The following is a 24130-nucleotide window of genomic DNA, read 5'->3' as shown; positions in this document are numbered from 1 at the left end:
CACACTGTCTGCTGGGTACTAACATCCCTGCAACAGAACCAGCATCTTGGGAGTACATGGAGGGCTCACCCAACGCACATGGAACTGCAGCATATTTATTGGGGGGGACTGAGGTTCAGTTCTCTGGAAATGACCATAGAATAGTTTCTACCTGTAATAAGCTTATATAGGATGGGGTAGACCAGCGGTTCTCAACCTGTGGGTCCCCAGATGTTGTTAGATTACAACTCCCATCATCCCTGAGCTCTGACCTTGCTAGCTAAGGGTGATGGGAGTTGTAGTTCAACAACATCTGGGAACCCACAGGTTGAGAAAAGCTGGGGTAGACAGAAGGCTTCAGGCCATCAGTGGACTACTGACCGATGCCCATCAGGCTGTCTTGTCACCTACTGGTTGCTAAGTACTGTATTTTTCCGTGTATAACATGACCCCTCCTTTTGGGTACTCCAGTTTTAGAAAAGGGGTGCAGATGGCGGAGAGTTGTTGAGCTTTTTGGGAAGAGAATTGCCCCCAGAGTGGTCAAGCTTTTTGGGGGGAGGATTGCCCCCAGTTACAAAGGTATTTTTAGGGGAGTGCCGAAAAACACTCACCCGGCTGATGATAAACGCTACCAAACGCACGCACAGAAGAAGCCACAGAGCATCTGCCAGCAAGCCAACAACAGCCAGCATTCACACACCCAAATGCCGCAGCAACAGCCAGTCCACAGCATCCCTTGCAGCAGACTCCATTCTCAAACACAATTGCAAATGACAAGCTACAGCTTGCATCTGCAACCAGTCGCCAGCCCCCAAAAAATCACTACCCGTGTATAAGACTACCCACCCATTTTTAACATTCTTTGACAGTTAAAAAAAACACCTTGTCTAATACACGGAAAAGTACAGTATCTTGAGCTAGGTAGACCTTGGTCCAAAACACAAAGGCAGCACTCCTTCTCTTAAGCAAGAGTGCATACTGGCACTCACCTGGCACAGGTTACTTATGCCTTAACTATTAAAAGATCCTGAGTATGCAGCCTTGCTTTTTAATTTTGACATACGTTGACAGACTACTGGGATTCTAGTTAAACAAAGTAGGAGGCCTCAGTTTGTACTACACAGAGTACAAGCCTGAATCTTAATGGGGGTTGTATCCAGCGAAGTCGTCCTGCTAACAGCGGAAGGACTTCTACCTGTGGAACAGGACTTCCTGTCTTCACTCCCATGTCCCTGCCCTGCCACCACCCGATCTGCTCCAGAGGGTTGGAAGAACTCACAGGAAAGATTTTAAGATTAGGGGGCATCATTTTCATCTGTAGTTGGAGGAAGGAATTCACTGTGATGGTTTAAAAAAAGGGGGGGGTGTCAGTAGCAGGAATTTACCCAAACAAAATAAAACCGGTATAGTGAGCAGATGAATTTTGTTTGTTTTTTAATATAATATTTATTCAAAGTTTAAGGTTTCAAAAAGAAAAAAGAACAATACATAATATAAAAAAGAATACAACAGTAACAGAAAAAGAGAGAAAAAGGATATAAAAATACATTCAATTAAAAAAAGTTTTTTAAAAAAAAAGAAAAGAAAAAAGAACAGATTAAGCCTTTACATAGCTTTCTTCCTTTGCTTATTTCCTTGACCTCCTCGCACCTCCCAATTTTGTATTCTAATTCAAATCGTTTTTTCAGCAAATCCTTCCAACCTTATTTTCATTTAAATAATTTAATTTAAAATAATATAATTTAACGTCAACTCTTTCATCACATTCATCAACTCATTTTTGCTTAATCCTTTATCTCATATCTACCAAAACTACCTAATTTTCTTTTTCCAACACATTTCTAACAGTCCTTAATTTTACAATATTTTTGAAGATATATATATATATATATAATGGCAGGTGAATTTTGTTCCATGTCTCTAAAAACTTGACACTTTCAGAACAGATGGTGGTCCTCTCTGCCCCCTGTTTTGCCTGTAACTCTTGGGTGGAGAAAACATAGGTCCTTATTTTAAGCGGGATGTTTTGTGTACTTCCACTTCCCCCAACTCTCCTGCTTTCTTTTCCAAATAACACCGGGTCCATTCCCCCTTGCCAGCATTTCGCTCTTTTTTTCTGGGTGCCTTTCTATTGCCTCCTCATTTCACTCCACCCGCTGCCAATGGTTGGGTTGTTGTTTTATAGCCACAGGAGACCTAGCGTGAAGCACGACGTAGCTTCCAAGAGCTGAGTCCTGGGCTGTTTTTGCAGCACCCCCTGTTCTTTCTGCAGGACTTCTTATTAAAATAAAAAACATTTAATGGTGGAGGTTGGGGAGGATGGTCGTCTCATAGTCTTTGTCAGTAAGATCCTAAGCCGGTGTTGAGAACTGCAAGATGCATAATTCCTGTCCCCCTTCTCTCTCCTCTCCCTAGTATTCTCCAAGTATGCGAGCCACCTATCTATCGGTTAATGATGATCACAGGCGACAGCACGGCCCCCAATTTCCAGCCTAGCACTCACCTTGTAGACAAAAGCCCACAACATACGATGTTGCTATAGTGGAAAACCCAGTGACAACTTGAAGGCGCACGGACTGCAGGGAAATAGAATTGCCTCCGCAGGGATGCAGAAGGGCTCTCTGAGAGGGAGTCGGCTGAAGAAGACACCCGCTGGCACTACGGATATAACCTTCCAGGGATTATCCCAGGTGCTCGACCGGCAGCCTTTTCTCTCTCACAACGTTTAGTCTTCCTCTCTCGCACACACAGGATGGTACCCGGTGCTTCCATCCTTCGAGCAAACTGCTCCGAAGTCTCCTCCTCGACTCGCCATTTCCTCCTGATCCCTTCCTGCCACCAGTGCATTGCCCTCCCCAAACCTATTTTTTTGGGGGGGGCAGGGGAAAAATGGGGTGAAATTAGGGTTTGGACTGTCGGAAGTTTATGCACAGGCTTTCTCTCTGCACTGACTTGAGGGCTGGGTTTTCCCCACCATCATTGATGGTGTGGTTCGGGCTTCCTATTTGATTTTGTTTGTTTGTTTTATTAGGAGCAAATAACAAAGACCAGTTCACTGTACAAGTAAAACAGAACACTGATTCGCTGTGTACAGTGACCTAAGGGAAGTGGGCTGCTTTCCACAAAAGAAAAACGCACCCTGCTTTTTGGAGTCAAATGCAATACCAACCGCTAGAGTGAATTTTCTTTTTTCCTCTAGAGAGGTCTCTGCACAAAAAAAAGCCTATTTCTGGCTGCTACTTCATCATCTTCATCATTGCCCTTTTCATAGCACCTGTTTGGTGTAGAATGGTACGAGATCCACACTCAGTATTTTCTCCCTTTGTCATCGGTTATTAGAATTAACATGCAGTTCAGCCAACATTGCTTCAATGGCCTCAGGTATTATTTAGAACAAACTGGGTTTGTTTTGTTCTTTTATGCATTTTGTTTGTTCTTCGTATTACAATAATTATTGTTATTCTTTCCAGTGTTTTTATATCGGCTATCCAAAGAGCATAACCTCTTTTTATCTCTCTCTCTTTTTTTTTGTCTTTTAAAAGGTTTTCTTTATTAATTACACGTGAGGTGAGTTATTTTTTAATATGTTGAATAATTTACAAATTTCTGTTTTTAGCACTGATTTTTCTTAATCAAATGCCATTGCCCGTGCAGGGGAAAACTTTGACATATTCAAGCATTCTTTTCTCTCCGTATGCTGGGGCGGGGCAAGGTGGGTAAAAATAACAATGAAAATTGGGTTGGTATGTAATAGGGAGAAAATGCTCTAACCATTGCCATGAAGGTGCTGCTGACAGACAGTGTCTTAGTACAATTTCCCTTGAGAGTAATATCTCCTCTGTTTTTCTCCAGTCGTGGACTGTGGTACACCTACTGTCTTTAGAGACTCTTGAAAGCTATCAATGCTAATCGAGGGAGTCCTTTTAAACTAGAACTGGTGCTCATCACTGCAGCGATTGTAGCACAACTTTGGCTGCCAATAGAAATGAAACATGGTTTTCCATTTCCACCCAGTACTGAAGAGAAGAATTCTCTTCTACCCTTCTTCTGTGTCTGTGTGTGTGTCTCTGAGTTAAGTCCAGCTCATGGGCGTAGCCAGGATTTATGTTGGGGCAGGCAGGACACCCACCTCTGTCTAGCAGATTTCAGAATGAAATGTCTCAACAACAGCTGTTTTAAATTGCTTTCTTTTTGACCTCAAGTGCTCAGAAAAATCTGTCAAAAATCTTCAGTCATTTGAAAAGTAGGAATTTAAATGAAAAATTATCGTCAGGGAGTGCTTTTCATGCGGTATATTTTGCAAAATTACAAAGGGCCCATCTTTTTTCATCCTTTTAAAAAAATTAAACTAAAACAAGTTTCCTTGGACTGGCTGAAAACCTTTTCACCACTTCCTTCTCAAATTTCTTCTTCCCCCCCACCAACACAGTTTTTCTGTGCACGCTCAGTAAGCCCAGCCCATTGAGATACTCCCCTGTCCATTGTTGACCTTAACCAGGTCTTTACTCTCCACAGGGTACTGGATGAGTGGCTGAGCAAGAGCCTTTTTCATGGTAAAAAAGATTTCCACCTCTTTTACTAGGTCCGCTGTGTTCAGCTCTTTTAACTGCTCTTTGCTGAGTTTCTTCTCCTTCCGCATGGTGTACCACAGCTCAGCTTCGGAGTCGAAATCTTGCAACTTATAAAAACTAAAACTTACTGTACTTTTCCGTGTATAAGACGCCCCCATGTATAAGAGCCAGTGTGGTGTAGTGGTTAAGAGCGGTAGTCACGTAATCTGGGTAACCGGGTTCGCGTCTCTGCTCCTCCACATGCAGCTGCTGGGTGACCTTGGGCCAGTCACACTTCTGTGAAGTCTCTCAGCCCCACTCACCTCACAGAGTGTTTGTTGTGGGGGAGGAAGGGAAAGGAGATTGTTAGCTGCTTTGAGACTCCTGAAGGGGAGTGAAAGGCGGGATATCAAATCCAAACTCTTCTTCTTCTTCTATTTTGGGGGACTCAAATTTAAGAAAATAGGGGGGGAGATGGGGAAAAGTTGTTGAGCTTTTTTGGAGGGGATTTTGGAGCGCAGGTGGCGCTGTGGGTTGAACCACAGAGCCTAGGACTCGCTGATCAGAAGGTTGGCGGTTTGAATCCCCGCGACGGGGGAGCTCCCGTTGCTTGGTCCCTGCTCCTGCCAACCTAGCAGTTCAAAAGCACATCAAAGTGCAAGTAGATAAATAGGTACCGCTCCAACGGGAAGGTAAACGGCTTTTCCGTGCGCTGCTCTGGTTCGACAGAAGTGGCTTAGTCATGCTGGCCACGACCCGGAAGCTATACACCGACTTCCTTGGCCAATAAAGAGAGATGAGCACTGCAACCCCAGAGTTGGCCACGAGTGGACTTAATAGTCAGGGGTCCCTTTACCTTTACCCAAGGTTGTTGAGCTTTTTTTAGGAGGGAATGCCAAAAATCGCTCACACGCAGCAAAATCTGCCTCTCGTCTGTCCACCCTATGCACTACCTATGTATAAGACGACACCCCCCCACACACACTTTTTAGCATGATTTTTAAAGAAAAAAACTAGTCTTATACACGGAAAAGTACAGTACTTTTAGCTAAGTATTTTTATTTACTTACTTGATTCGGGGCTAGCCCCCCTGGCTATGCCCATGGTCCAGCTGGCAATGGAGGAATTTCTGGGGGGTGAGAAGAGAATCCAAGTAAGTCTAAATGGATGAGTAGAATGTCATTTCATTTCCAGGGCATCCTTTTACTCAGGGGTAGTCAGTGTGTTGCCCTCTTGATGCTGTTGGAATTCTATCTCCCACCACCCTTGTGGATTCTCCTTCCTTGAAGGTTTTTAAGCAGAGGTTGGGTGGCCATCTGCCAGAGATGCTTTAGCTGAGATTCCTGCATAGCAGGGGGTTGGGCTAGAGGACCCTTGGGCGTCTCTTCCAACTCTTACACTTCTATGATTCTATCCCTGACCCATGGGCCAATCTCACTGGGGCTGGTGGGAGCTGATTTCAACAACGTCTGGGAGATACTACGTTGGCCACTCCTGCCTTACAGGTCTGGTTTCAGCTTTCCCAAAATCCCTTTTAACTCTCCCCTCCCTCCTTCCGTTGGCGGGGTCGGATTTGCTTAGGCAGATTTCCCAACGAACTGCTCCGCGTTTTGTACCTTGGTGTCGCAGGGACAGAAAGCAATACATAAAACCCTTCTCGTGGGTAAACACAAATGTGCAACAGTTAACCCACCAAAGCACAACAACTAAAAATGAAAAAAGAAAAAAAAAGGCCAGAAAGCATTTGTCAAACCTGGACACTTCACATGATTTCCCTTGAGTAATGCCTTGTCCACTTCTCTTCAGCAATGGGCAGGATTGCAAGGGAGACTTTTCAAGCAACATTAGTCTGGCTGAGTAGCATTTGGGCTGCAGAAATGCTTCTGCCCAATCACTGCCCACGATCTAAGAGTGCTAAAAACTGCAGAGGTACAAAAAGTTGCCCTCCTAAGCATACACGGAGGTTTTAATTACTTGACAGCAACGACTCACTGTGTCTTTTATCAAGGATAACTTGTACATATCATGTATGGCAACATAATTTATACATTCATCTTATATGTGGCTGTGTACAACTTAAGGCATGTGGGGCGGGGAGAACCCTGGTTTTACGCTGTTAATCGTCTCATTGTAACGATGCCGTTCAGTGCTTTTTTAAATAAAAAAGAACGCATGCGAGCTAACCTCATCTCGGGCTCCTTTTGGAGCTATGCCTGATTTGTATGTACTGACTGGGAAACGAATAATAAACACTTGTACTAAAATAAAAATAAAAAAGACCTTCAGCTGCCTGTGTTCTCAACAGAGTCCTTTGCCCCTCCGGTACAGAGCCATGCGCCTGCAATTAGCTGTTATTAGATTTGTCTCTGGCAGGGACAATTTCATGGGTTCAAAGGCCTGAGTAAATTGGGTACCATTTGGCTTCATGAAACTCGCCCATGTTCTCAAACTTGACAAGCTCCGGGGGGGAGATTCCGTTCAAGGTCACGGGGAAATACAATGAGAGCCTGTGGTTGTGCAGATTACCGGAGATTGAGGGTTGAATTCTACAGCAAACAACAGAATATAGCTCTTTCTTTCGCACAATCTAGTGGTGTTTGCACACCCTCCGACATTTCTCCGATGAAAATAGAGGCATCTCCTCCAACATTTCTCCAGTGAAAATAGGCTCGCCCTAAGGAAAAGCGGGACATTCTGGGATCAAATCAGAAACCAGGATGGCTTCTGTAAATCTGGGACTGTCCCTGGAAAATAGGGGCACTTATAGGGTCTGGATTTGGTGACTTTCATCCATGCCTTTGTAATAGTGAGGCTTTGCAGTTTTGCTTCACATAGGATGAGTTGCTGCAGAACGCAGCCAGTGGCACAGCTAGGTAATTTAAGACCCTGGACTTAATGGTCTTACGGGGGAGGCAGAGGATTTAGACAGTATTATTTCAGTTGTGGAGCACACAATTTACATAGCTCTTCCCCGCTCCACATTCCATGCTTTACATCTTTTTTTAAACTGCTTTTTATTGAATTTTAAATTGGTTATTCATATACATATTCCATTCACTCTTTAACATGTATTGTACACATATAAAAGCCAAGCAATAACAATATTTTTGCACAAGGGACTTCCCACCACCTTCTGTCTTCTTTCTCTTTTCAAATGTGTTGTTTTTACTTATTGCCTTTCTAATACATAATAATATATCTTCTCTATCTGATCTTTACTTTGCAAAATTTAGTCGAAACATATCAAGGGTTTTATTTGAGAACAATGTTTTCCCAGATAATCTTCTACACATTCCCACTCCTTTTCAAGTTTGGCGCCTCTGTCACTCTTGCTAATTCCAAATACTCATACAATTTAGTTCCTTTGTTGGTGTCCTGTCCCCCTTTCAATTTCTAGTGATTAACATTTTTGCTGTTGTTGCAGCATAGAGGAACATCCTTTATTTATCTTTTGAAATATCAGTTGCCATAATGCCTAGAAGAAAAGCTTCAGGTTTCTCCTCAAAAGTTTGTCTGAACATTTTTTAAAATTCATCATAGACAGTGTTCGAGAATTTTTTCATTTTGCCACAACCCCACCACATGTGATACATCATTCCTTCCCCTTGATTACACCTCCAGCATAGATTTGACTTTGATTTATATATTTTGGCAAATTTGCTGGGGGTCATGTACCACCTATATAGCATTTTTATGAAGTTTTTATTTTATTATTGTGTAACAGGCAGTGAATTTTAAATCTTTTTGCTATAGTGTTTCCCAATTCTCCATCTGTATGGAGTTCCATGCTTTACATCTGTGTCTGCCTTCATGATATATGAGAGCAAAAAACCAAATAGAACAATTTCCCGCCCCTGACTTCAAAAAAATGAAATAAATGTGTTGAGCATGTGCAGCTTGGCATTTTAAATTCATAGCTCGAACCGTTATGGCTACAGAAATGGAAGGAAATGTTCTTCTGCTGCCCCAATGCTAAAAATCATTTACTTGGAGTAAGTACCATTTTGCCGCAGAAAAGGTTAATGCATTTTTATAGTAAAAAATAAGAAAATGAGCATCTGTAAACATGTACATACTCAGCAGCCACCCCCTGACTATAAAATGTGTTGTTTTAAAAAGTGCCACGTGTCACATCCAACTTCCAAAAAGTGTTCGAAAACCGATGCAGTTACTTCTGGGTTTTCGGCGTTCGAAGATCAAAACCTTCCAACTTCCAAGACGTTCGAGAACCGAGGTACCACTGTAATCAATTTGTAATCAATATCTGTTTCCATTGTCTCTTTCATGGGCTTGGTATGTTATACAGTTGGCAGCGTCCCATGAATTTTTATTTTTATTTTCTGGATTATTCCATTTCAGGTTGTGAGGAAGCATGCATCTTTTGAATGCTTCTCCAAGAGAAAAAAATAACTGTGCATCAGTTAGAATTTGGAGAAAAATCATTCTACCGAAGGAATGAGGGACAGCAGCAGGAGGGTATTGTAGGAGTCGGGCAAGTGTTCAATTTAAATCCATTGTGCAATAACCGTGGCAGTCACAGTGCCTAGCTGCTGTCTTCAGAACTACTGGAAAATGTTATGGGAAACACTTGGACACATTCCAAGGTTTGCCTCTGAGATTTAGAGAAGAGTGCCACCTCACGGCCAGAGCTGCCCTTGCAACAAACAAGTACCGTATTTTTCGCTCTATAACACGCACCCGACCATAACACGCACGTAGTTTTTAGAGGAGGAAAATCCATAGGCATGCCACCCGTAGGCATTTCCTCCATAACACGCACAGACATTTCCCCTTACTTTCTAGGAGGAAAAAAGTGAGTGTTATGGTGCAAAAAATACGGTAAATCACAGTGCATGTATCCTATAAGACAGCATCCATGATGGCACAGTGTAATAATAATAATAATAATAATTTTATTAGTTCTACCATGCCCATCTGCCTGGGTTTCCCCAGCCACTCCGGGCGGCTTCCAACAGAATATTAAAAGCAAAATAAAACTTCAAACATTAAACACTTCCCTAAACAGGGCTGCCTTCAGATGTCTTCTTAACGTCAGATGGTTGTTTATTTCTTTGACATCTGATGGGAGGGCGTTCCACAGGGTGGGCACCACTACCAAGAAGGCCCTCTGCCTGGTTCCATGTAACTTCACTTCTCACAGTGAGGGAACCACCAGAAGGCCCTTGGAAGCTGGATCTCAGTGTCTGGGCAGAATGATGGGGGTGGAGACGCTCCTTCAGGTATACTGGGCCCAGGCCATTTAGAGCTTTAAAGGTCAGCACCAACATTTTGAATTGTGTTCGGAAACGTGCTGGGAGCCGATGAAGATCCTTTAGGACCTGTGTTATATTTTCTCAGCAGCCACTCCCAGTTACCACTCTAGCTGCCGCAATTCATCTGCTCTTTCAATGGCTCTTGGATCTTAGCTCACAGCTGGAACATGTTGAAGCATTACAAATGTTAATCACAAGAGGTTTAAAGGGCATTAAACATCAACAAATCTAAAGCCACCAACTGGTGATGCATATTTCAGACTGCTGGTGAAGCCAAATTATTATAATTTCTTTTTCGGGGGGGGGTCTGATAAATGCTGCTTCCCAGGGCCTGGTAGCAAAACCAGGAGCCAAAAAAACAACTACAAGCTGCCTCTGTCACCTATTAATATCCTTTCAACTGTGCAATGCTTTGCTTGCTGTTTCCTAGGATTTTTTCCTACATTGCTGCTGCATGGAACATAGTCCTCTTCATTCATGTCTACTTTAAGGTTACTGCACTTCCCCAGCACTCAAATCTCAAATTGTTTTTGTTGAGCACACATCTCTCTCCTCTCTCCAGGGCCCATTGTGACTTGAAAGCATTTTCTGGAATGTGATTCTGCCTGTGTCATAGACATGAATTTGGTCGTACTAGTGACATCACCAATAAGCGACCCAACTCTACTCCATCAGGCTTCTGCCATGCTGTGACCCTTAACACCAGCACATAGTACCAAACTAGACACTATGAGTTGTATCCAATGCTAGTCCTATGCAGAGTAGACCCACTGAAGTTAATGGAACTGAATGGTTTAGGTTTCAATGAGTTTACTCTTGAGTAGGATGAGCATTGGCTACAACCCTATGGTGCTCATGCTTTTTAAAAACCTTGCTTAAATTGACAATTTATTTTGAAGAAAAAACAGCTGCATGGCCCCCATAGGGAACGTACTGTATTCATGGATTGCGGCTGAGCACCAGTTTCCTGCTGAAAATCCGCTCCTGATATCTCCTGAGGTGGTGTTTAGTGCAAAACATGTTTTGGAGCAAATAGGAGCAATTGTTGGCACAACATCCCATTCCGGGCCAGGAACAGGTCTATTGAGGCTCCACATCTGCTCTCTTCACAATAAATATGGCCATCCAAGGAATGTTGGAGGGTGTCATAGATTTGTAGAGTTGGAAGGGACCCTGAGGGTCATCTAGTCCAACCCCCTGCAATGTAGGAATCTCAACTAAGCATCCATGGCAAATGGACACCTAACCACTGTGAAGGAGATTCCACAACCTCCCAAGGGAATCAGTTCCACTATCAAACTGCTCTTACTGTCAGAAAGTTCTGCCTGGTGTTTAGTTGGAATCTCCTTTCTTGAATTTTCTTAAATTGAAACCATTAGTATGAATCCTACCCAACCCCCAGAGCAGGAGAAAACAAACTTGCTCCATCTTCCATGTGACGGTCCTTTAGACATTTGAAGATGACTATCATGTCTCCTCTCAGTCTCCTCTTTTCCAGGCTAAACATACTTAGCTCCCTCAACTGTTCCTCATAAGGCTTGGTTTCCAGACCCTTGATCATCCTGGTTGCCCTCCTCTGCGCATGTTCCAGCTTGTCAATATCTTTCTTAAATTGTGGCACCCAGAACTGGTCACAGTGTTCCAGGTGTGGTCTGACCAAGGCAGGATAGAGTGGTACTATTACTTCCCTTGAGCTGGACACTATACCTCTGTTGATGAAGCCTTGCACAGTGGTACCTTGGGTTACATACGCTTCAGGGTACATACGCTTCAGGTTACACACTCCGCTAAGCCAGAAATAGTGCTTCAGGTTAAGAACTTTGCTTCAGGATAAGAACAGAAATCGGGCACTGCGGCAGCAGGAGGCCACATTAGCTAAAGTGGTGCTTCAGGTTAAGAATAGTTTCAGGTTAAGAACGGACCTCCGGAATGAATTAAGTACTTAACCCGAGGTACCACTGTATAGCATTAACTTTTTTGCTTGCTGCATCACACTAAAGACCCTCAGATCATTTTATTCACATGTACTATTGGTAAGCCATCTTATATTTATGCAGCTGGTTATTCCTGCCTTACACTTAAGGTTCTAATCTAACCCATATCTCTGAATATGGAAAGTTGTTCCTTTTTTAGTCGTCTTTCTCCCCTTCAGTGACTCACCCTTTTTTTCTGAATAGCTTTCAGAAGCGGCACACTTTCACAAGGAGCCTTTATTATGCATTCTGTTCTGTTCTCCCAGGGTGTTTGCAGCAGTGTCTGGAAATAGGCCACTTGTAGATAACTGTTTTGATACTGAGTGGCACTGCTTATGATTGTTGGCAGCAGTGCACAGCTGTTGGGTCATTCAGCGCTGTAATAAATCATTAAGGTAATACAAAAAAACAGCCTTTTTTGTCTGATTTTCTATTTTTAAAAGCATGTCCTCACGCGCTTGTGTGAAGCAGCTGGGTTAAGATGAGAGCTGCTCCCTTGCGAGGCCTGCTCTTAAAAGCTGTTCTATTCAATCAAAATGCTCTTCTTTCACAAAGAGAAGGGTTTTGTTTTGTGTGAAGCTTTTCCCAGCTCTCCAGAAGATCTTTGAATTTCTGGCTGGTGAGGCTGTTAGAAAAAGCAGTGGCACTTATTACATGGATGGAAATACAATGAGAGATTCTATCGGTGAATGGGATGGCAGCTCATTGAAAACCCTGCATATAATAAAACATAAGTGCAGTCCTAACCATATCCACGAAGAAGCAAGTCATTGAGTTATCTGAGAGAGAAATGTGCTTCAAATATACTTTATGGTGTGTACACATTTGTTCCAGTGTAATTGGACAGCAACTTGCATTTAAAGGATTTACAATATGCATTTCTTACACTCCAGTAAAGGGGGGAGGGAGCTTGGAGTGGTATCCAGGAATAAACTATTATGAGGCAAACCCAGAATCCGAAGGCAATGCTGTTAAATTTCAGAATATTCTACCACAAGATGTAAAAGTCACCAACTCAGATGGCCCTGAAACGGGGTTGCAGAAACCAGTTGGAGAACATTTTAATTCCTCAACATCCTCAACACAGCCTGCTGCTGACCTGATGGTTGCTGTTTTCCAGAAAGGGAATTTGAAAGGAAGGCTCCCAGCGAGAGGCAAGACAGGCTTTGGGATTAGCTGTGTTTATTTTGTCTTTAATTGAGACAATGGTTTTCTGTCCCCGCACAGCTGTTAATTAACATTGCAAAGCTTGGGTGTTTGTTTTACTGCTATCTGAAGCTTAACTGGAATTGCACCTTTGTTCCCCTTTCATTGTCATTTGGCCCTCTGAATTTCTTTGTGTGCAACGCACACACACACACACCTGCCAGGTGAGTGGGATAACACCTAATCGTTATAGCATCTGATGAAGTGGGGTGGACTCTAGTTCACGAAAGTTCATGCTGCAATCAAACCAGCAGATTTGAACTGGCTTGGAAATCTTAAGACTATATTATAGAGTTGGAAGGAACTCTGAGGGTCATCTATAGTCCAATCCCCTACAATGCAGCTGTCCCATACGGAGATCAAACCTGCTACCTTGGCATTATGAGCGCCACGCTCTAACCAACTGAGCTATCTAGCCTAAATCCTCCCTATAATCCTGAGGTGGGGCTCTAGATGATATGGTGCTATGCACTCTGCACATGCCCAGAGGCACGCTTTCTACACCCTGAGGTCCGGACTCAACCCCACACCACACCCCCTCCACGCTGGCTCAGATTAAACCCTGTAAGGTGACAACCGCATCCTACATGAACCTTTCTCCATCCTCCTCCTTCCCCTTTAAACGGGAGGCGCCATATTCGCGGACGACGGGGGACTTCTCGGCTTCCTTCTTTAGTTCCCCCCTACGAGTATCCGCACATGGTCTCGTCCCACCTCCGCCCTTTAATCGGCAATGCGAATTTCTCTCTTCGGCTTTCTCCTTTAGCCCGGCCCCGCCCGGGACGCAACACTCGCGAGCAGTTGCTAGGAGACGGGTAAACGCTACTCCAATCGGCGGGATCCGCTTGGCGGAGAGAAGAGCCGGGTAAGGAGGAGGCGCGGGGAAACGGGGGGGGGGGGAAATCCAGGGGTGCTTTTTATTATCTCGGCGTATGGAACACGCGCGCTCTCCCTCCAGCGCCGCACTTCCCACCCTCCCACCGTGGAATGGTACAGACCACCCCTCCCCGGCTCCTTCCTCGGGCTCGAGGCCGCCGGTGGAAGCTCCCATTGGTTAGCGGCACGACCTGCTTCCCGGCCCCGGATGCGAGGGATGCTGACTATGGTTACCTAAGCATGGTTCAGGGAAAGGGCCGCCGGGGAATCTGCACGTGCTCAGAGGCACTCTTGTTCTTTATATTTTCTCTTTGCAAGCCCTAGGGGTTTAAGTTCTTCTGACACTGGAAGGAAAAGCACCCAGAAGTCAGCTCAGGTGAGCCCGGGGCTGCCACCTTTGGGCAAAATACGGGACAGGTCAGGCAAAATAAAGGGCAGGTGGGGGTTGTTGCGGGGTAAGGGGGCTAAACATGACTTTGCCTGGCGCAGGAGTGACTTCAAAGCAATCCATTACAATGATCAAATGGAAGCTATCCATCCCTGCAAACATTCCAGCAACAGTATCGAAAGGAAACCCTCCCCACCTTCTAAATTTCTGTCTGCCAGAAGGGTGATAAATGTAGAAAACCAGCCAAAAAAGAAAAAGAGAGAGGGGTGGGGAAGAGATAGCAATTCTGCTTCTCTTCCTCACAGAGATTTGCCTCCCAACATCCTAACATGGTTTGTGTAACCCCTCCACCCCTCCAACGACACCTTTATGAATCCCTGTTTACACACACACACAAAAGCACCTTTCGAGTTTAATACCAGCGTCACTGCTACCTGTGGGTTTCCAGATCGAGGGTGGGCAAGCTGTTTCTTGGACTCCAACCCCCATCAGCACTAGCTGTGTGGCTGATAGTCATTGATGATGGGATTTGTAGTGCAGCAGCGCCGAAAGAACCAGAGGTTCATCTCCCATTTAGATGTTTGATGCAAATAATACAGGGACAGCCAACATGGTGCCCAAAGCCGAGGTGGCTGGACGACTCTTCTTCTTTGGACTACAAAGCCCACCATCCCAGATCATTGGCCATGCTGGCTGGGGCAGATGGGAGTTGGAGTCCGATGATACCTGGAGGGCATTACCTTGAGGTAATGCATTATGCCTAAAAGCTACGTATGATAGCTAGCTAAGTTGGTGACCCTCTCTGATATTTGCTGCCTGAAGCAAATTGCTGCCTGATGACCAGCCTTCCCCAAAGACCTTCTTTTCCAGGGCTTATGCTGCTTTCAGCTGCTTCCCTCCATTATTGGGGAGCTTTACTCCTTTTCAACTGATTTCCTTCACGATTGTTTGACTAGTAAATAAGACCTACATTGTCAAGTATATAAGACAGTTAAGGTTGCTTTGGTTATTGCTGCTCTGCCTGTTTTCTTTCATATTGGACTCTGTCAGGCTCAATAATTATTTCATTATTATTATTATTATTAGTTTATTTAGATTTATATACCACCATTCATCAGGGGATGCGGGTGACGCTGTGGATTAAACCACAGAGCCTAGGACTTGCCGATCAGAAGGTCGGCGGTTTGAATCCCTGCGATGGGGTGAGCTCCCGTTGCTTGATCCCTGCTCCTGCCAACCTAGCTGTCAAAGTGCAAGCAGATAAATAGGTACCACTCCGGCAGGAAGGTAAACGGCGTTTCCGTGCGCTGCTCTGGTTCGCCAGAAGCAGCTTAGTCATGCTGGCCACATGACCCAGAAGCTGTCTGGAGACAATCGCTAGCTCCCTCCGCCAATAAAGCAAGATGAGCGCCGCAACCCCAGAGTCGGCCATGACTGGACCTTTACCACATTCATCAAAAGATCTCAAGGCAGTTCACAATATAAAAGGAATAATAATTTTAGGCTTGCACAGATGCTTTTAAAAATCCATAATTTCCCACTACTAAATATGTAAGGTTACAACATGGAGCCGACATGGGAATATTGCATCATTCTTCATCAATGATGTCATAGTCTCTAACCAATTAGTGCCCTGTGACACTCATGTAAACGCAATCCCCATGGAAATTGCAAGGTTAATTGATTCCCTAGCTAGTTTCCCAGTGACAAAATATTGTGGCTTTGTATTCTGGAACGAGGTAATATCCCCATAATAGAAGTCCTATCTTGAAAAATTATGTCTGGAGTGCTGTGACAATTTCACTTCCACAGCCTCACAAAAATTCAATATAAGGTGATCAGTTTGGCTTTATTGATCTCCCCTTGTTACCTGCCCTTTAGTTAGTTAGAGTCTACTTGTTCCAGTCTTTTCAAGGTCCTTAAGGCCTTGCAACAGACTCGTGTTTCCCCAGTAAGGGTCAGGTGTGAATTATGCACTAAAATAGCAACAGTTAAAAAGTGGTGCTGAAGGAATAACAGGATCTTTTTCTCTCCCATTTGCAGTGAGCACCATGGAGATTGTCTACGTTTATGTGAAGACGCGCAGTGAGTTCGGTCGACAATGCACCTTTTCCGACCGGATGGCAGAGGTCAATGTGGACATTCAGCCAGATCCACTGCAAGCTACAAATTTTATTGAAAGAGACCCCATTGATACTGGAGTACAGTGTGCCAGTGATATGTCAGAGCATGAGGTAGAGTGTCTGATCTTGAAATACTACTTTCTACTTTTCTGCCTTTAGGCAGAATGCTGAAAGAAAAATGTATGGCTGATTGTGCAGGATTTCCAAACTGCACATAATTCAGCTGGACAAGAAAAAGAGAGTTCTGTTTACAGAACCTTGGCATTAGAAAAAGAACATAAATAAGGGATCTAGATTTCTGTACTGTTCAGAAACCATTCTAAAATCTTCATCCAGTGCTATGTGGCTTTATGGTGGCTATTGCTTTGGTGGCAGAGGGATGCAGGTGGTGCTGTGGTCTAAACCACTGAGCCTCTTGGGCTTGCCGATCAGAAGGTCAGTGGTTCAAATCCACACTATGGGGTGAGCTCCTGTTGCTCTATCCCAGCTTCTGCCAATCTAGCAGTTCTAAAACATACCAGTACAAGTAGTTAAATAGATACCGCTGCGGCGGGAAGTTAAACAGCACTTCCGTGGGCTCTGGCTTCTGTCACGGTGTTCTGTTGCACCAGAAGCAGTTTAGTCATGCTGGCCACATGACCCGGAAAGCTGTCTGTGGGCAAACGCTGGCTCCCTCAGCTGGAAGTGAGATGAGCACTGCAGCCCCATAGTGACTGGACTTAACCATCCAGGGGTCCTTTACCTTTACGTACCTGTTTTGGTGGCTGTTTTAAAACAAAGTGCTTTTTGTTTTTGTTTTCCAAACTGAAGCTGGAAAACCCAAGCCCTTAAAAAAGAAACGAATCCATGAATTTCCTTAATGAACGGCAACTTCTGGATTTTGTTTGATATGATTGCAGATATGCAGATTTTTTGGCATCTACTATATGAAAACGCAAGTCTGTCTATGGAGGTATAAGAATGATGCATAGCCTGCAGTTGGACATTGCAGGGGAGGCATGGCTTTTACCAAAATCAGCAACCTGTTCCTGCAGTACAAAACGCATGTAGCAACACCCCCATGTTGTGAGTTTCCCCGTTGCTACAAACAGCAGCCTGTGAAGTTACAAAGGGACAGGGAACTTGCAATGCAGGGACATTGCATCACATACTTAGTATTTGTAGGCATTCCAGATGGTGAAGCCATGGGGCCGTTGCTTCGGTTAGAAAGACACGTATCCTGTGTCAGGGTAGGGAAGAGCTCTCCACCGGGTGAACTTTTGCCTGCCTGCCAACTCAGCTGCAGAAGGCACAGAAGCCATGAAATGGCAAACAAAATCAACGAGTCCGGTGTGTTTTGAGTGTTGATGGGTTGTTGTTGTTTGGCAAAATATACAGTCCACTCCTGCTTCATGCCTAGGACTGTGGGAGCTAGAATAATGTAGCAGAACACATACTTGACATATGAACACAGGCCCCAGGCTCCATCCCTGCCATTTCCAGTTGAAGGATCTCAGGGAGCAGGAGAAATATGAATTACCTTTGCTTGGGGCCCTGTACAGCTGCTGCCAGCTCAAGTAGAAAATGCTGAGTTAGTGGCCAGTATAAGAAAGTGTCATTTATGCAGGAAGTATCTTTGTACAAGGAACGCGGGTGGCACTGTGGGTTAAACCACAGAGCCTAGGACTGGCCGATCAGAAGGTCGGCGGTTCGAATCCCCGCAACGGGGTGAGCTCCCGTTGCTCGGTCCCTGCTCCTGCCAACCTAGCAGTTCGAAAGCACGTCAAAGTGCAAGTAGATAAATAGGTACCACTCCGGCGGAAAGGAAAACGGCGGTTCCGTGCACTGCTCTGCTTTGCCAGAAGCGGCTTAGTCATGCTGGCCACATGACCCGGAAGCTGTATGCCGGCTCCCTCGGCCAGTAAAGCGAGTTGAGCGCTGCAACCCCAGAGTCGGTCATGACTGGACCTAATGGTCAGGGGTCCCTTTGCCTTTATCTTTGTACAGCATGGTTCTTATTGGAATTTCTGTGCACAATTTCTGTATATTCGGAAGAAAATAAACAACTGTTTCTCATGTGCAAACCAGCCTGCGGGTAGTAAGACTGTCAATGCTGGTAATCAGAAGTTTTGGATGGACTCTGTAATGTGGATTAACGTCATCTGTGGTACTATGTGCTTGGCAATTGGTTGTGTTCTTCGTGTTATCCCTTTACATGCAACCCAATTGGTCGCCAAAACGTTCTCCTCTATGGCCTCCTGCATTTCTTACGTATGACCCTTGAGAATCATGGTCTTGTCTGAGGCCACTGCTGCTGCTGTTTAAAAAGAAAGGGGGGGAAGACTGAAGGCAGCTGTGGTTTTCCTTTACACCAGGTCAACACAGAAAGGTTTGAAATGGAAACCCGGGGCATCAACCACGTGGAAGGTGGCTGGCCTAAAGATGTCAACCCCTTGGAAATGGAACAGACCATTCGCTTCCGCAAGAAAGTTGAGAAGGATGAGAACTACATCAACGTCATTACTCAGCTGGGCAGTGTAAGTCCCTTTGGCCTCACCCTTTCAGCAGCCTATGTCAGAGCTTCGCAACCTGCTTTCCTTATTCCTTTTTCTTTGTTTTCTGCGTGACCTCCCCAGGTTTGTTCTGTGGCCATCCACTGACTGATTCCATTACTTCTTTTGTAGCAAATGGATCACTGCATCAAGCAGAACAATGCCATCAATATCTATGAGGAGTACTTTGAGGAAGAGGAGTTGGCGGGAGTTACAGATGAGGCTCCATCAGCAAAAACTATCAATGTCTTCAGGTAGCTCTTGAGCAGCCAGAAACCTCTGTCCTCTCTTCGAATCTGGCTTGAGATGATCTTTGGTTTTGCTGTAATGACTGAAATATTGCTGATGCTGCTGTCCTGCAAGGTGTATTGATCGTTAGGTAAAGGGACCCCTGACCATTAAATCCAGACGTGGCCGGCTCTGGGGTTGCGGCACTCATCTCGCTTTACTGGCCAAGGGAGCCGGCGTAAAGTTTCCGGGTCATGTGGCCAGTATGACTAAGCCACTTCTGGCGAACCAGAGCAGCACACAGAAACGTTTACCTTCCCGCCGGAGCGGTACCTATTTATCTACTTGCACTTGACGTGCTTTCGAACTGCTAGGTTGGCAGGAGCAGGGACCGAGCTACGGGAGCTCACCCCGTCGCGAGGATTCAAACCGCCAACCTTCTGCTTGGCAAGTCGTAGGCTCTGTGGTTTAACCCACAGTGCCACCCGTATTGATCGTTATTAACCCTAAATTATTCGGGCAGTCTGTATTTGAAGAATTGGATGGTCTTTCTTATCTATTATTTCCCTATCTGTCTCCAAGATGCTCCCAGCTGACATTCACTGACTGTCCCTGAAACCAAGCATTGTCTATGAACATATCCCTGCTGTTTTCAGTTAACTTGACAGGGCGGGGTAGGATATATTATTATGGCACTTTTTCCTTCCATCTCCCCCTAAATGGAGACTAAATATAGGACTAAATGTAGTGGCAGACATCATGTCCATACAGTTAAAATAAAAGCCTAGAGTGATGAACAACTATCTCTTTTGACTCCTTCTGATGATTTGTTTATTGAGCCCTCTTCCTGATTTGCTTGCACAAAGTTTATGCAGAGGTTAGATTGTGCTTGGTATTTATTGAGCATTTGCGCTGATTTGTTTATAGGGCACTTGCAGGGCTTGAAAGGTCAGCACCAACACTTTGAATTGTGCCCGGAAATGTACTGGAAGCCAATGTAGGTCTTTCAGGATTGTCTTATAACCACCCCATAAACAAATCAGGACAAATGCTCAATAAAGACCAGACTTTAGCCTAAGCTCTGTGCAAACTTTGCGCAAGTGAATTAGGATGGATGCTGGAGAAGCAGGTCATCTGGTGGAAACCTTGGTAGGCTAAATGAAGAAGAAACTGAGAAACCATATATTATTCAGGCAATAGTTATGACTTCTGGAAAAACTGAACTGGGCGCATTTGGGACTGGAAATAGACTCCCACCCCAGTGAAGGATTTCTGCAGCACCTTCTTCAAAATTCTCAGTGTTGTAACAGATGCACATAAAACTCACTTGCCTGTGAGATATATATTTTATTTTTTATTCTTTGTGAGATTTGATGTCACAACCTGTTGCTTACGAGCAAATGAAATGCCATTGTCTTCTTCTTTATTATCGAAAAGGGACCCAAACCCAATCAAAAGAACAGCCACACATCTCTCCTGGCACCCCGACAGAAGCCGGAAGCTGGCAGTCTCTTATGCCAGCCTAGAATTCCAACGGAGTTCAAAAGACATGAGCTATGATTCATACATATGGGATCTTGGTAAGAATTGAAACACTTTGTCACTTGTACAACTTGTATACAGTGAGATTACACAAGCACCCCCCACTCAGCTCTCTTAGTCTTAATTCCCCTCGTTTACTGACGCACACCCACCAAACCCGAAAGTCAGTTGCCCGGTTGTTATCTTTTCATTCAGCAGCCTAACAGCCCATGGATAGAAGCTGTTCTTTACCCTGTTGGTGCGACGAATCATGCTTCTATATCTTCTGCCTGAGGGCAGGAGATCAAGAAAGTGCCGGCCAGGGTGTGAATCATCCCTGAGAATTTTCCTCACTCTCCTGAGGCAACGTTCTTCCGCTATTTCATCCAGCGGATTCATGGGACAGCCCATAATATCTTGTGCTGTATTAACCACCCTCTGTAGGCACTTCCTATCAGTTGATGTCAAACCAGAGTACCACACTGTGATGCAGTATGAAAGGGCACTTTCTATTGTTGACCAGTAGAAGGAGATCATCAAATATTTATTGACATTGTTCTTCCACAATACTCTGAGGAGATGGAGTCTCTGTTGGGCTTTCTTAACCACCTGGGTTGTATTGATTTTCCAAGTAAGGTCTTCACTGAGATAAACTCCTAGGAATTTAAAGGAAGAGACTCTCTCCACGCAGCCCTCCCCGATGTACAAAGGGGCTAGTTCTCCTCTCTTCCTCCGAAAGTCCTTTGTCTTGCTGATATTAAGGTGCAAGTTGTTCCCTAGGCACCATGTAGATATTTTTTGGACCTCCCCTCTATATGCTGATTTGTCTCTACCTGTTATTAAACCCATTATGGTGGTGTCATCTGCAAACTTAATAATTGCAGTAGACGGGTCAGAAGGGGGGAAGGCGGCGATTATGGTTTCTGCATAATTTCCCCTAGACTGGGCCTGAGCGCTGGCAGATCCATCTCTTGGCTGGGATCTGTGGGAAACGCCTCCTGCCATGTCCGCCCTCTGCAGAATAGAGGAAGCAGAAAGGGTCTCTGACCTGGATTTTGCCCAACTCTAAAGGGTAGTCCCGTTATTAGTTCTGCCTCCCATTTCCTTGTTCTGCTCCTCACTTTAGTTTTTCTACTGCCTGCACCTTCAGGTGACTTTGCGCCCAGTTCATTCATATTCAGGAGCAGAAATGTTGCTTATGGCAGCCATGGGGTGCAGTGGGACGAGAGATAAGGGAATAAAACAGATAATTTTTTTACCGTTCACTTTAGAATTGTGAAGTCTGATAGTTATTTTCTTCTGTATGGTAATTCTGCCCCCCCCCTCTTTTTTTTAGAAACCCCCAACAAACCAGAACTTGTTATCCGGCCATCCTCACCTTTGGTGTGCTTAGAGTACAACCCAAAAGACTCGCATATCCTGATTGGAGGATGCTACAACGGGCAGATAGGTAAGGGAAATGGTTAGCACACGGTAAAAAGTAGTGGGGAATTCGGGGCCCTCATTGTGTACCTTGAAGTCTATTCTTGTTTGCCTTTATCTATAATTGCCACTGGCAAGCCTTCACTCCAATAGTGCCGGAAAAGGAAATGGAGGAAGGGGGCTGGCAAACCATGTACTTTCAAATATTTATCTTTTTTGTTGCACTGACTCCAGTTTTTGAAAATATTTGCTGCTTTCGAAGTGTACATGAACTTTTTATTTTTTCAAAAATCTGACAGCAACAGGCATCTAAAGCCAAAAATAAAAATAAATGGAAGCCAGGTTCAGTGTCCAGGGTTAGTGGAAACTGATAACTGGTCTTAAGAGCAAAGAAAATCCATAGCGGAGGTTTCAAGGTTTCAAATTCTGCTTGCTCGGTCATATCCACTTCTGCACCCACTGCTTTGAATGAAAACACAGTTATGAACTATGATGGGAGTGCTTGTGTTCGATTTGCGTAACTCAGAGTTTGGCATTTCTTGGAATAGAATTTGAATTGTGGAAAGCAGAATGCATGCAGCTGTTTTTATTCATGTGTTTAATCAGCTTCTATCCTGCCCTCCAAACTTACACAACTCTGAATTAAAATAACGTGGCAAAAACAACATTACAATAAGAAAAACGGAACAGCAAAGAAAAATTCATTTGTTCTTTAGAAGCCTGGAAAAATGAAAAAGACAGTATAGCAGCAAAGATCCCAGGTGAGCCTTCTAAGGAACAGCATTCCATAGGCAGGGTGCCACCACCGAGAAGGCTCTGGGGGATCCAGTGTACTACTTTGGGTTAACAGTTACCTGTTCTCTTCCATTCCCCGTGCCTTAGGTTCTCATTGCCAGATGTTTTGTCTAGTCCTCATTGCCGTCCTCAGGCTGCTGCTTGGTTTTATACCTCTTTGAACGTGGGCTTTGAACGTAGAGAGGCATACCTGAATGCCCTGCCACAGCTTGCCTTCCATCGCTGCTCTATAGTTTAAAAAGAGAGCATCGGATGTGCCCTGTATGCTCTGTCTCTTCCTAACTGCTGTGCAGATGGACCAGGATGAGTGTATTCACATGGTGAATTGTGGCTACTTGCCTTGTTTTCAGAGAAGAGTCTGTGAACTCTCATGCTTGAAAGAGCAGGCTGTGTGCAGCTGGAATTTCGCCTCCCTACTTCCTTTGCAGAAGTTCTCATGCCAAAGACGTCACCCGTCACATTCCTCTTTTTCTTTTTTAATACATGAACAGCAGCATGTCTTTCTAGTAGTAGTAGGAACCTCTCCAAAGAAAACAGGAAGCAGAGCTCTGACTGCACACAGTTATCTCCCATGCCCTTCCATGTACCATCAGATACCACGACTGTTGGAAACAGGAAATTGGGGGAGAGGACTCAGAGCATTCCTTATTTTCCTGTGTTTCCCACAAATACCATTTGGAACTCTTGCTCTCCACTATGGCTGGGTAATACCATATTTTTTGCTCCATAAGACTCACTTTTTCCCTCCTAAAAAGTAAGGGGAAATGTGTGTGCATCTTATGGAGCGAATGCAGGCTGCACAGCTATCCCAGAAGCCAGAACACCAAGAGGGATTGCTGCTTTCACTGCACAGCAATCCCTCTTCCTGTTCTGGCTTCTGAGATTCAGAATATTTTTTTTTCTTGTTTTCCTCCTCCAAAAACTAGGTGCGTCTTGTGGTCTGGTGCGTCTTATAGAGCGAAAAATATGGTATATTGATATATCGCCCAAAACCGGTTTCAACTCCATATTGTGATAGCGGTTTCGTAATTGTTGACTGAGCAATATATCGCAAATCATGATGCGTGTTAGGGCTAGTTGATATATCATCCAAAACTGGTTTCAAGTCCATATCATGACAATGGTTTCATAATTTTTGACCGGGCAGTATATTGTGAATCGTGTGTGTGTGTGTTATGCAAAAATCACAATGTGGGGAAAACCGTGAAGCCAGCCAGTGCCTCTACATAGCTCCATCCTTATTACAGACGTCATGATAGATCAGT

At 44.5% G+C, this 24130-nt stretch overlaps 2 protein-coding genes and 1 long non-coding RNA gene across 12 annotated transcripts in view; 2 read left to right on the top strand and 1 right to left on the bottom strand.

Annotated features, from left to right (window-relative positions):
• Nucleotides 1-4306, top strand: part of TTYH2 (tweety family member 2) — an 83324-nt gene extending 79018 nt beyond the window's left edge. For all 3 annotated transcript variants that reach the window (XM_081180897.1, XM_081180895.1, XM_081180896.1), the window contains one exon: nt 2395-4306. In XM_081180897.1, coding sequence (XP_081037023.1) covers nt 2395-2521 — 127 coding nt within the window. In that variant the 3' untranslated portion in view covers nt 2522-4306. The remainder of the gene's footprint in view (nt 1-2394) is intronic.
• Nucleotides 4307-11997: 7691 nt separating this feature from the next.
• LOC308579903 lies at nt 11998-13712 on the bottom strand. Of its 3 annotated transcripts, none has more exons than XR_014004620.1 (2): nt 13559-13712; nt 11998-12400 (listed from the first exon to the last, which is right to left on the bottom strand). It is a non-coding gene; the product is annotated as an uncharacterized lncRNA (long non-coding RNA). The 3 variants fall into 3 exon arrangements; XR_014004621.1 differs by having other exon boundaries at nt 13569-13712; XR_014004622.1 differs by having other exon boundaries at nt 13575-13712.
• Nucleotides 13713-13746: 34 nt separating this feature from the next.
• The window catches only part of LOC308579856 (dynein axonemal intermediate chain 2-like), an 82731-nt gene continuing 72347 nt past the window's right edge, over nt 13747-24130 (top strand). For 5 of the 6 annotated variants that reach the window (XM_081180885.1, XM_081180882.1, XM_081180881.1 and 2 more), the window contains exons 1-6: nt 13747-13846; nt 16289-16479; nt 18723-18884; nt 19032-19153; nt 20565-20707; nt 21985-22098. In XM_081180885.1, the coding sequence (XP_081037011.1) occupies nt 16297-16479; nt 18723-18884; nt 19032-19153; nt 20565-20707; nt 21985-22098 (724 nt within the window). In that variant the 5' untranslated portion in view covers nt 13747-13846; nt 16289-16296. Of the gene's footprint in view, nt 13847-13956; nt 14234-16288; nt 16480-18722; nt 18885-19031; nt 19154-20564; nt 20708-21984; nt 22099-24130 lie in introns of those variants that run through there. The other variant, XM_081180886.1, reaches the window with a different exon arrangement.

This window comes from Podarcis bocagei (genome assembly GCF_964188305.1).
Source record: "Podarcis bocagei genome assembly, chromosome: 2".
In the NCBI taxonomy this organism is placed as follows: domain Eukaryota; kingdom Metazoa; phylum Chordata; class Lepidosauria; order Squamata; family Lacertidae; genus Podarcis; species Podarcis bocagei.
The sequence above is the reverse complement of the archived record's forward strand: the minus strand, read 5'-3'. Positions and strand labels throughout refer to the sequence as shown.